This window comes from Anser anser, assembly GCF_964211835.1.
Source record: "Anser anser genome assembly, chromosome: 4".
In the NCBI taxonomy this organism is placed as follows: Eukaryota; Metazoa; Chordata; class Aves; order Anseriformes; family Anatidae; genus Anser; species Anser anser.
In genome coordinates this window covers 21,820,424-21,833,668 of record NC_139724.1, presented here as the reverse complement: position 1 = coordinate 21,833,668, position 13,245 = coordinate 21,820,424, and the positions used below count along the sequence as shown (strand labels likewise).

Here is a 13,245-nt window from a genome sequence, read left to right as displayed (position 1 = left end):
GTGTTGTTTTTATGACCCTTTGCAGACTGGATGCTAGTAGACATTTGAAAAATAGACAACATTAAACAAAAGCAGTGTGACTGCCTGTGCTCCAGCTTAATTTACTTGTGTAGTTTACCATACACTCTTTCCTTCCACAGGCATTTCCTATTCAAAACAGGAACAGGGACCACACCGCTGTTCAGTACTGCAACACCAGGGTACACAATGGCATCCGGCTCTGTTTATTCCCCTCCTACTCGGCCACTACCTAGGAACACTCTGTCCAGAAGTGCTTTTAAATTCAAGAAGTCTTCGAAGTACTGTAGCTGGAAATGTACTGCTCTCTGTGCTGTAGGGGTCTCAGTGCTGCTGGCAATACTGCTGTCCTACTTTGTAGGTGAGTTCCTTTTTTTCATGATAACTGTCATCATAAATAGGGATGTCTGATGGACTGTAGACGTGCTGTCCCATCTCAACCTTCGTGTATAGCAGAGTTTTTGGTAAAAGTAAAAACCACAACAATGACTTAATGAAAACTCCTAATTATTTTGAGATGATAGAAAATCTGAATACTTTGCAAGCACTCTGTGGCATGACAATGGATGAACTAATTTAAAAGAAGTATTCAAACTGCAATTAAGATATGTGGTGTCTGAGCACTTAAAAACATATATGCAAAATACAGGCTATAAAGTTCTGTGACGTGAATATAGCTTGCAGCATATTTATGGTACACTTCTCATTTTGCATGAAATGTAACTAACACAGCATTTAGGAATTATAACTTAACTTATTTCATCATTATATACATGTATGTTTGTGTTTATAGCTAGTGCAAAAGTCTAATATAGACTTAGATTGCAAGGTAGGGAAAATAAATGTCCAAAAGGACAACATGCAGAGAAGAAGGAGACTTCTTCCTCTCTTGTGGGGTGTTTATTTTTAATTATTTACTGTTTTCTCTGTTTGTTAATTTTTGCCAACTTGAATTTCACATGATTTCTTTTATTTCTTCTTCACTTTATTTAATGTCATAAATGCTTCTTCTAAATATCATATAATTTGAGGTCTAGGCAGTTAGTGGGGGAATCACTTGCCCGTGACAAAAACATTATTGACTTCAATGTGGGAACAGAACAGGCTTATCATGTATGTGTGTGTAATTTCTTCCATGGCTTTGTCCAGATTACAGATTTTGTTACCTCTGAGTCCTTAAATGGTCTTCAAAGACTTTTTTAAAAAAAAAAAAAAAAAAAAGATTTGTTAATTAGAACTTAAAATCAGAAATGAAAATTTAAGGGTCTGGTTTTTGTAAGGCATTGGTTGTGTTCCAATTCAGAGTCTTAAGAAGTCAAGAAAAGAAGAGGAAGGGTGGGGAGTCAATCTCTCCTTCTCTCCCTCGTTTTAAAGTCAGGATAAATTAATAATAAAGCCTAGAAGGCCCTGTGATCCTTAAATCTTTATTGCCTTTGTTGAAACAGGCTTGCTACATTTCAATCCAAGGCAGAGCATAAGCTGTATAAAGCCTTTGAAGTAGTTCTTACTGGGCAGAAGCTCCTGTGAACAATGCAAGGAAGTGGGTTGCTGAGTAGCTGGAGAAATTCCTCTCTGCCCTGGCAAAGCAGAACCCCCAGAGCACCCTTTCCACCTCAGCTGTGAGCCCCAGAGAGCAAAATGCATGTATACAAATGTAGGGCTTGCCACTGCTGCCCCGTCCGTTGCAAGCCTTGGATTTTTTTTATGCGAATGTGCACAGCAGTATAAAAGTGTAGTGTAGAGTTAAGCTTTGACACTGCATCCTTTTTAAAGTGCGATTCAAATAATCCCATTTACAAAATACAGTAATTGTGCTCAGTCTTCATAATATTGCCTCTTAAATCACTACAACCAGACATCTGCTACTAAAAAAATACATAACTATGAAAGAAGGAATTCAGTATGAAGTATCGCTGTCAAGAACTGGGAAGAATAGCCATACAGATAGTAAAATATTGAAGACCTGATTGTGAACTGAGTTCTACACTTTGCTAGCTTGAAAGAGTGAGATTACTTATGAATCTGAGGGGCACAAGAAGATAGCTGTACTGGATTATTTCTCCCACAGGCACATTAAGAAATATAAGCATGTCTAATGTGCCTCTATTCCTGTATTCAGGAAAAAGAACCAGGCTTTCCAGTGAGTGAGAGCTTTCAGCTCCACACATCATTTATTCACATACTCTGATAAAAAAAAAAAAAAAAAGACAAATTTAGCTGTACATTTCATGGGCACATGCCAGCTCACATACTTGCTGAAATAAACAATGCACAAGGGCCTTCCTCTGCCCGTAGTCAATAGGGAGCTCTTTGCCTACTGGTGATATTACATGTATTTCAGCTAACTCAGCAATCTAAATGTAAAATCCAGCACTCAGGGATGCTCTCTAGAGAACTTGGGGTCCATAAAACCATGAATGGATTACACTCATTCAAATATGTGGTTTTCCCATCTCTGCAGACATAATATCAGAAATACTCTCCATTTAATAGGCCATCTAAGTATAAATTGGTGGAAATCATTTATGTAAGATGGAAATAGTCCTTCGTCTTGGTTAAATATTTCATAGAGTAGCTATGAAAGAGGAATTGAAAGAGGAGGAAATTGATAATAAACTAAAAACATTGGGAAAGGCTGTGGTATTGTGTGACCTCTAGCACTGTGTGACATGCCTCTAACACAGTGATCTGGCTGGTCTGCTGAGGCCTACAGCAGCTGAGGTGGCGTGTCACATCTGTGAAGCCAGTTTGAGACGTGTTTTTGACTTCACAGGGCGACATTGCCACAAGCATTAAAACACTACAGCCATTGCTGTAAAATATGCCAGTGTGTATTGGTAAGGAACACAGTATGGACCCTGTCCACTGCGTGACTGTGGCAGCTGCAGGTCGAAGGCCTAACTGGATCGCTCACCCGGGGACTGGCAACATAACTGGGCCCTTCTTGGAAAGGGTAGAGATCAACATGTCATGGCCAGGCTTCCTTTAGTTGCAGTGGATATGGGGTAGAGAAAGTGACTACAGATCCCTTTGCGTAGACAACATAAGGCAGAAGAGACAGTTTTGCTAGACTTCATGTCTGCCTTTGCAGAGCTACGCAGTCAATTAGCCCCGCCAGTGGAGGGGAGCTACACCGAGTCTTGTCTGTCTTGCACTTCTTCCATCACTGTGACAGGAAAGACTCCTACGTTTACAAAGTCTACAAAGAGGAGGTGAGAGCAGCATATGTCAGCAGAGGAAGGGACCACAGCAAGCGCCACGCTGTAAGGCCACTTAATGTAGTCTTGGAGGTCACAAGGAATTGAAAACATTATTTTTGTCTAAAGAAAGGAAAGTCTCACTGCCAGCCTCCCTGCATACTCTTGATTTTTGAGCACTGGTGGTCTCTCAACCATTTAAAATATTCAGAATGTTGAAACTTATCATTCCTGTCAATGAGACGTGCTAATTTTTAGAGAAAATAAATGTGAGTTGTGGAAAATGTTGACCTTCTTATTAAAGGGTTCATCTACTGTTAAACTATTGAGAAACAATGAGTTAAGCAAGAGAAACATGCAAGTAAGAAGCGCTTAACCAAGATATAGTACAGCATATATAGGAGAGTGGAGTTAAAAACCAGCTCCAGTTTAAAGTAAAGGATTCAAAGAACATCTTCCTGAAATAGAGTATTAAAAAGAAAGAGAATAAAGAATATAAACTGCTTAGTTTGGGGATCGAGATTACACTGAAATTTCTTTAAGCTGCTCATTTGGCTAACTGCTATTCATAATCAGATTTGCAACCAAGGAAGAAGATGACAATTCTTTTCCAACATGAACATTTTTAGAAAACTTCAAAAATATTCTTTTCAATTTCCCTGTTTGGAAGACTAGAAAGAACAGTCTTAAATTTAAGTCATGAAAGAGTAAGAAATATGACATTGCCTCAGTTTGACCTCTTTTTATATACACATGAATATTTTATCCAGGCAGTCTGTGTGAGTCAGAAATAGAGTCCAGCTTTACAGCGTGCAAGACAAAACAGAACTTTATCCTTTTTCTCCCTGTGACTTACTGTCTCATTTAGCATCCATCTTTTGCAGTGAATGAATGCAGTAAAAGTTTGGTAGAGCAAATGCCTAGGTGAAACATCAAAGTTTTGTATGTAATGACCAGTATGTAACTGCCAGTTCTAACTTTTGGATCTTCTCTATCCACTCTCTTTGTTACTAAAGGGAGCAGTTTGTTGTTCTTGGATGTGTTTTCTTTTAACAGAAGAATCCCCTGTTCAATTACAGAGAATTATATCAGGAGTTGTTTTCAGTATGTCGTTGCATAGCATAGATTCTCACCAGCTACATTAAAGGAATAATTGGTACAGTACTAATTATTTTTTCTTTAGTGCGTATTCACAGTAGGTGAAAATAATGAGAATTTGGGATATCAGGGCCCCTCTTTCTAGCCGAGGAATTGCTTTGGCAACAGGTTTTCCATTGCCAATGGCATTATCTTGACATTAGCTAAGTTGATACAAGAGGTTAGTGCCATTTTCACTTGCATGGGGACCCAACAGGCAAGTGGTTTTCCTCAGTCAGTGCTGGAATTACACAGTGCCAGATTTAATCAACTGAGTTTGGAGAGTTGTACACTGAATGATCCCATGCATCCGTCATGAATGTTGTCCTATGGCTACTAAATGGTTTTCTATTAACATAAAATATTATTTGAATACATGGTGAGAGACCTGACCTGTTCAGTCCACCTCTGCTGTTCTGACTTCTTAACAGCAGTCTGTATCTTATGAGCATTTTGTGCTCTGTGTACCTCAGAATTGATCACTGTGCTAGCATTACCTCTGCAGCCAGTGGTCAGGAGAAGAATGTATGGCAGCCAGTTATTCTTTGTGATAAAGATTTAAATATCAGTAGTAACTTAAGGACATCTCTTTAAAAAAATAGAACTTTATTTAATTGAAATGGCCACAGGACTACTTTTATCACTCCTGCTTCCTATGAGCAGTTAAGTAAATCCATTTTGGACAGAAAAGAAAGCTAACTTTTAGATTTAACAACTGAAACATCTTCTGGGACAACATATATTGTAGTTGATATTTCATTCTATGAGAGCCATTAGAAAAGTCACTGTTCTGCTGTGATTCAGGGATGACCACACAGTCATAATCCAAAGTGGAAATGAAATATGAACAAAAAAGAGATACCAGACTAGAAAGCCATGTTTGATAATCACTGATAATTCTTTCTACATTTATATAAAAATAGACATTGTGCTCATTCTGTTATATTGTACGTTCAATTTTTTTCTCAGTCTGAAAATTGTTATTGTTTTATCATCATCTGAAGACATTTAAGCTGAAAATTTATCCACTAATGAATTTCTAATAATTAACTTCCATCAACAACTATCTTCAGAGCGTGAGAGAAGAACTTGTTGAGAGTAAGAACAGAGCAACTTAATGTAAGAGTTTTTATGGTAGAAGTAGGTGGACAGAAAACATAGCAAACAAGTTTTGTCATTAGAGGAGAGCGTCACAGAAGGATTCAGGGTATAAAAATTACAGCTGACGGCCAATTAACTTCCATGCAGGTGAGTTTTAAGTAATCCTGAAAAATTTAGAAAATTGTCTGTTTCTGCAGACTGAGGTTAACTTTCCATCTCTCCAGTGCTGTTTCTGAGTTTGTTGTCTGTGGGTCACCCGCGTTACTGAAGATTTAGTGTGACAGCTGCTGGCATTCACATCTACTCACAGATTGCAGAGGACCAGATGCCTTTCCTGTTGGGCTCAGTGGCAGAAGTCATAGTAGGGCAGAAGTACCTTCCCCAGAATTAATGGACAGTTAGTCATGACAGTTACAGAACTGGATTTTCGTGATTAAAGCGATGACTAAATATACCTGTAGTCGAAAGTAATCTATCTTACTTTATCAGTAAAGAACAACATAATATGTCTTTTTGATTGCAATGCCAAGTTAACATTATGCTGCTGTTCGTAAAGCTCAATTACTGCCAGGAATGACGAAAACAACTTAATTAATAATGCCATTTAAATGGAATTTTTATTACAATACCCAGCATAGGTATCGTAATTAACAGGCATGAGGGAGAATATAGTTACGTTGCCATTAATCTGCTTTACTTTCAGTATGTGTTTATAGAAACTCTTTTTCTCTTTGGCCTGCATTTAATGTATTAAATTGTATTAATTGTATAGCATTAATAGCATTAATTGTAATGCTATTGTCACTGAGAGCTTTATCAAGAACTATTGTACTTCCAGCAGGGTGCCTGCATTCTCTGCCCACTCTGCTTCCTAGGTTACGCTTGGACCTTGGTTATGAGTAATGCTTCACTGAGGTGTGTGGGTTGGAAATATGTTCCCTGTCTGCAGCTATGTGGCAGATTTTCGCAGTTAGCCAGGTTTATGCTCCTACTGCATTTCTCATTCCATCAAATTAGAGATGCTGAGGAAGACTAATACCTGTATATATCACGGATTCTAAAAGGAAGGTGCTTGTGGAGGGAAGGTACAGACAACTCATCCGAACAGTCTTTCAGGCATTTAAGGAAGGCTTTGGGTGTCTCTTGTGCTTCTGGAGGCAGCAGCAGTGCTCCATGTCAGGCTTTTCTTTCCAAGCTAGAGATTTCCAGTATCACTTCCACCTTGAATTGTCTGACTCTCAAACTAAAAAGCTGTGGATTAAGTACGTAGCGGTGTTTTCCTTCTGTCCAGAACGGATGTTTACATGTCTCTCTCAGCTCCAAATGTCACAGGCAGCAACTGCAGTGGTGACAATGCCACGTGGGGGCTGTAAGGCCCAGCCTCCCCAGTGTGTGTGGATCTGCTGTGTGCTAGTCAAAATCTGTGTGCCTGTTGTTTTACAAAGTTATGCTGGATGTTGTTCTGGGAGGACAGAGTAGTAGATACCCTATAGAAATATAAGGCAGGACCAAAGGGTGTGTGTAGCCTCTGCTGCTGGATCTGTAGTGCGGGGTTATATACCCATATACCTGGTGAACACAAAGTTACAGAGCAGGTAGAAACCACCTCCTGAAATTTCTGAAGGATTTTACTATCCTGAACAGACCTTAGGAAAGTCCTTTACATCTGAACTACCAATCTCCGAGTTGCATTTCAGTACTTTATAATCTTCAAAAACAGTACTATAAAAGCCAGATAATTAGTGTTTGTAGGCCATACTTTGGTAATATCAGGTCAATCAACTCCTTTCACTCATTTCTTACCTGTTCTTTATAAATGACATTCTTCAGATATGCACGATTGTCCATACTGTTCTGATGCTTTATCATAAAGCTTAATATCAGTGCTAGTAATTCCATGATTTTCTGCATTGCAGTGATGTTCAGCTTTATCTAATATGAGATAATTTTTCCCTTGGTATCTCATGGCCATGGCTTTTAGATTCTGCACGATGTTCATACAATGTTTAGAGCAGGCATTGCTGATGAGTTAGCTATGCCTTCTTAGTGTGGAAATATTTATAAACAGTAAAGTAATTTCTTATGTTTGCCACATTCTTTCAAACCTGGGAGACAAAGAACGACTAGTCAGAAAATGAATAAGTTATGCTTCACCACCTTGTTGGGGGTGATCGGGCTGAAAATGTTTTTAACATCTTTCATTGAAATTGCACTAAAACTGAATGTGTTGAACATCTATGTGTTAAAGCATGAACATTAAATGTACTTTTTTGTTTCTAGCAAGAATTCCATTATGGATAATGCCTTTAGTTGATGCTTTTTAAGCAAAGATCTTGTCACTGTGTTTCAGACTAAGTGCAAAGCATAATATAATATTTACTGTTTCAGGAGTGCACAGTATTAATATTTGATTGGTGTTGTGGATGTCACATGCTGTTATTGTTAGTGACACTGAAAGTAAAACACTTACTGAGAAAGATAATCCTCACACAGAAGGATGTAGGAACATGTAATTGGCAGTCAGGAGGTTAAGAGACTTGACAAGATTTTGAGGGATTAAAAGTTAATCTGGCAGGGAGAATACCCACCTCTGCACCTAAAAAGGCTTGTGTTTTAATTATGATTTGTCACAAGGTTTTTGGCAATAGGCCTGTCACTCTTCCACTTTTGCCCAGTGGAGCGAATTGAAACTCAGTAATCCTGGCAACATAAGGTGTAGTGATAAACCAAAAGGTGACATGATGTCATTGTCCATAGGGCCCACATTGTGTTATTTTGCTGTCATACTGTAATGCAATATGGTGCTTTTTCAAAATCTGGATGGTGTTTCCAAGAATACTGAAATGTCTCACAAGCACATCATTGTGGAGATGTGGGCCCTTCTGCAATCCTCCTATAGTCTTCTGGCAGACCCACAAACAGTAGCATTTTTTCAGTCTAATTATGAGTATTTCAGAAATGTGGTTAAATTATACTAGCTACTCTTTTGGATAAACTGTAGGCTTAGAGCAGTTCAAAGATGTAGTTGCTGTTTTATCAATGGTGGTAAACGTGTGCTATATTTTAATAGTATGTAAGCATATGTAGTACTTCAAATTTATGCTTATGTTTAAGACATTTTTCAAAGCAGAGATGAAATTACTTGGATGATTTAAGTTGTTTGTGGACATAAGATTACAGACCTCTTTTCTTTCCTGGTAGTTCCCATTAATTTATGATTTGTGTTAGTGAAGAAAAAAGCCAGCCCTTAGAGATGTGCTATCCACTGTGATATCAGAATTAATAATACCCGTGTTAAAGTTGTAGTTTTGTGTATAAATTATATATTTTCCATAAATTGCATCTCTTCTATAAATTGCAATCCTTTCTTGCATCTTTTCTGTGAAGAAAACTGCTTGTTCTGTTTTGAATGCTTTAAAAAAATCATGCTGGTAAAATGCCTGATTTAGACAAGATTTTTGTAAACCTCTCCATACACAAGCAATTTAGAATAAAAAGGTCAAGTACATATGTCCAAACTTGCTGCGAGCAATCTCCTTTGATGTTACATTTATGACTGAGATGGCAAGTACACATAGCTTTTACACAGGTGTAATTCCCCCACTGCAGTGATTAATTATGGATGCAATATAGGAGTCCTCTGAAGCAGACAGGAACCTTTAAATATGAGATTCTTTATTTTCACATGGATGCCATTTCAGAAGACTTCACTCACAAAAACACAACAAAAACAAAAAAAGGTCTTCTCTTAGGAATCATCTCCTATAACAACATCTGTAATTTTATAATTCAGGAAAAGGAAAAGTATTAACAACTGTTCAGAGTAAGTGGATGTTTGCATTTGAAATGCTCAGTTTCCCTCAATAATAAAACCAAGCAAACAACCAAGAAAGAATGTTTTTGCCTAAATGTGGTGAAATAGAATCACACAAAATCACCTCTTCTAATATCTCTACATGAGGAATAAGGGGAGGGCGGTGGGGGTGTTGGTTAGGTGTCACGGATGAATATAGGCCATTGGGAAAGATAACTAGCTCCACAAGCCTTTAAGGAAAGAAACAGATATGTTTCCAATGTTTTTAACGAAAAATATTTCTGATTTTACATTATTATGGTACAGGAAGACCATTATTATTATTTAAATAATGCTTAATTTGAAATTAAAACAAGAGCCAGATGCATATTGTTAACACCGTTTGTCAACCAGCCATGTACTTGAGTTTCAGAAGGTGTGTAACACAATAACTTGCTATGATACATTTATCTTCACTTGTGAAAGCTTCAAACTCATCTGCTGTTCATCTTCTCTTTCATCTTTGAAATGCCAAGTTTCACAGCAGTTTTTATTGAAGAATTTTTTGTTAGAGATCTGCATTTGACTCCAAAACTTTTCACATTGACAAGTAATAGTTCTTCAGATTTTCAACTTATTTTTCAGGTTTTCAGTCTCCAGCAGCTTCTTTCTGTGTTTCTTGTCTATTAGTAATCTCAAGAAGAAGTAATGATGTGCAGGTATCCACAAGTTTCAAAATGAGAAACTGAATCTTTCTTGTTATTTCAATTCACCTGGAGCCAAGACTAGATAATTTTAAAACACATCCTTATCACTGATCCAGTATATTTTCATACAGTAGCAAGATTAGTCAGTGCTCTTGATCAATCTTAGTGCTGCTCCAGAGCTAAGACTGCCTATTCTTAATATCACCTGTGAGGTTTTATAGTTCAGTGCCTTAGCTGATTTTATTTGGTGGGGGCTGGGGGGATGTTTAATGTGAAACTAATTCTAACTTGTTTTTTCCCAGGGTTTACATAACTATTAAAAAAAAGTACAAAGTGGCTTGCAAGGCACAATTCACTGGCCTTACAAACAATTAACAGTAGGGTTGTCTTTATGTCATAGGTTTCTTTCATAACTCATATATGATAAATTAATTTTTCTGTTTTCTTTTTATTAGTAGTATTTTTCATGTGCTTAGAGTGCATCTTTGCTCACAGGAATAGTTTCATAAAAGCCATGTCTCACTTTAGTGAAGCCTCTAGAGGAACTATAGTCATGGTGTGTTATTGCAATCCACATAAAACACATTAATGACAATAAAATAAAGCATGCTCCATCTACTAGCCAGTCCCTCCTGTGCCCTTACTAGTTTCTCTGGCCCAGAGACAGAGCTGCTTACCCAATCGTGATTGCTGGTGGTATAGTGAGGAGCTATATTTTTTATATATATAGCCACAAGGAACCGAGCTTAAACCTGAGGGTGATGGACAGGTTTCGGTAGGGGCATGATTGAAATTCCTGAACTGACTTAAATCTTGAAACTTTTTTGAACCAAGGATTTGCACAAGTTTGTTAGCATGTACAGATACATAGGTAATAGCTTAGAAGTTTATACTTGATGTGTTTTGTAAAAAGATCTCTTCAGTGGTAAACTCAGTGTGTTCATTTTGTGTGTGTGTGTTTTGTTTTTTTTTTGTTTTGTTTTTTTAATATGAAATTAAGTGGAAATTGCATGGTTGCAAATTGATCTGCCTGTAGTGTTTGGTTTATGCAGCTACACAACAGTTCCGATAGGTGAGTGATACTTATCTAGCATAGATCTAAGTCACTTTAAAGGCATTGTTGTAAAGAGGTTACAGGTTATTTTGTTGTGGCTTCAATCACCTACCTTTGATCTATAAGTGGACAGCTGTAATTGTGATACCATGAAGGATAACAACAGCAAAGGATGAGAAAACCTATATGTTGACTTGCATAATCAACTTGCATATGATCTCAGCAGGAAATTCTAAACAAAAGCTAATTTATGGAAAAATATGTATTTCTAATCACAGTTTAGCTCTGCGGGGTTCCAAATAACACACTACAATCTCTACATGCAGATGCTTTCATCTTACATTCCAAATTTGGTGACATTCCAAAAGTTCTTATCAAACCTTATTATCATCTTTTATTAAATCTTATTACATTTCTCCTTGTTGCATGTTTGCTGTAATATTCTGTCATTCTTAATATGGAATAAAAAAGCTTTGATCTTTGTTAGACAGTCATGAGATGGAAATATGCAACACAAGTGTTTAACTATATGCTATAAAATCCCAGCTTGGTGTGTCCTTTGAACATCCCAGTAATTGGCCTCTGTTTCTTTTTCGTTTGGTTCTTAAATCTTTTCATCAGACTGCACTTCTCTGTGCCATCAACATGCAAATAGGTTATGCATGATCATATAGTGCCATTTCATTATTATTATATCCCTTGAGAGATTTGGTGGTGGAGGGTTTGGTAATAAATAAGGCTTTTGAACTATAAAAATGCTTGGACCCATTCATTGATGCTCTTGCCTAAGATGTTTCCATCAGATGTTGAGACATTACATTGGTACTGCTTTTCTTAACACTGCTGTTTTATGAGGGCAGCCATCTAAAGGACATCACCCTGAGCAAGAGTTGGAGCTATAGAAAAAAAATAGATAAGAACAAACCTGAGCCTCATCTGTTTTCCAGAAAGTGAGTTAAAGGAGGAAAAGGAAGGAGTTAAAGCTTGAGAAAGAAGAGAGTAAAGAAATGCCTGAAGGAATACAGAGAAGTAATTATCCTGCAGTCTTAACCCTGTCTTGAAAAGTGTAAATCAGGGGAATTTTTTTTCCAAAATGCTTGACAAGGAAATCATTGATTATGACTTTATTAGATAGAAACCCCAAATTTATGGAATGTTTTTCATGCCCTTCTCTGAACTAAGAAAGACAAAACAGCCCTTGTCTCAAAGGAGTCAGCAATCTAATGTGCACTTCCCCATCAGTTCTGTGCCTGTAATGACTTTCACCATCTTGTTAACTGTGAACAGCGTTATCTGGAAAAAAAAAATGTTCAGGAGAAGGTCCAGGATAATACTAACAGCTATTTAGGTAATACTGAAGACTATTACGTATCAGAGAATGCTGATCATCAGAATAAATGGTAAATGTGAAACAAGCTGTAACAAATACATGCTATTTAAATAAGTGGCTACTGAATAATGATCTTTGTCTCTGTTGTAAGAAATCTGGATTCTCCCTTAAGCTTTGAATGTGCCTCACATAATACTGTTGACAGAATTAGACCGTTGTTATATAAAAGTCACTTGCTTGACAACTAAAACGAGACATCTAGACATACAAGTTTACAGAGGAATAAACATTCCACTTCTTGGTGAACATGGTAAAAATAGTTACACTGAGATCACTGCACATCTTTCTTAACATTTTGAGTGCAACTGTACTTTAAAACAGCATCTTTGATTGGTGGTTGAAGAAACTAAGTTTATCCATAGCAGATACTTCTTCTAGGCAATTTTTTGTGATGTGTTTTGCAAACTTTTTATTAAAAGGTTCCAAGGAAAAAAGAAGAATGGAGTGTAAAAGGTGATTTTACTGTTTCTCCTGCAAAAAATTCAATGGATCCATTCTATAGTTAAGGATAAGAGGAAAGTGATCACACTTCTTCAGTTAATGTATTGATCTTGATAGGCATCGCTAAGTTTTCTTACAATGTTGTACCAAATACTTTACATTCAGAACACAGGTTCAGAAACTTTAATGAATATGTGATGCTCCCATTGGCTAACCTTTTGAAGAGTCTTAAAATGCACTTTCAAGTTATTTTAAATTTAAAAATAACAGGCTTTTTGTTGATTTGAGAAAGACAGTAATAAATAAAGAACTTGTCTTTATAACTTGTAATTCACTTATTTAAAATTTTAATTTACTATTTTAATTGACTATTTGATCTGCAGCAACATCCAAGGCATCCTATTATC

General features: G+C 36.9%; 1 protein-coding gene across 6 annotated transcripts in view; it reads left to right on the top strand.

The window, feature by feature from the left end:
* The window catches only part of LOC310899261 (teneurin-3), a 242,570-nt gene that overhangs the window by 124,008 nt on the left and 105,317 nt on the right, over window positions 1-13,245 (top strand). For 5 of the 6 annotated variants that reach the window (XM_083835481.1, XM_083835480.1, XM_083835479.1 and 2 more), the window contains one exon: window positions 141-379. The exons of the other annotated variant lie outside the window; for it this stretch is intronic. In XM_083835481.1, coding sequence (XP_083691607.1) covers window positions 141-379 — 239 coding nt within the window. The remainder of the gene's footprint in view (window positions 1-140; window positions 380-13,245) is intronic. 6 annotated transcript variants of the gene reach the window in all.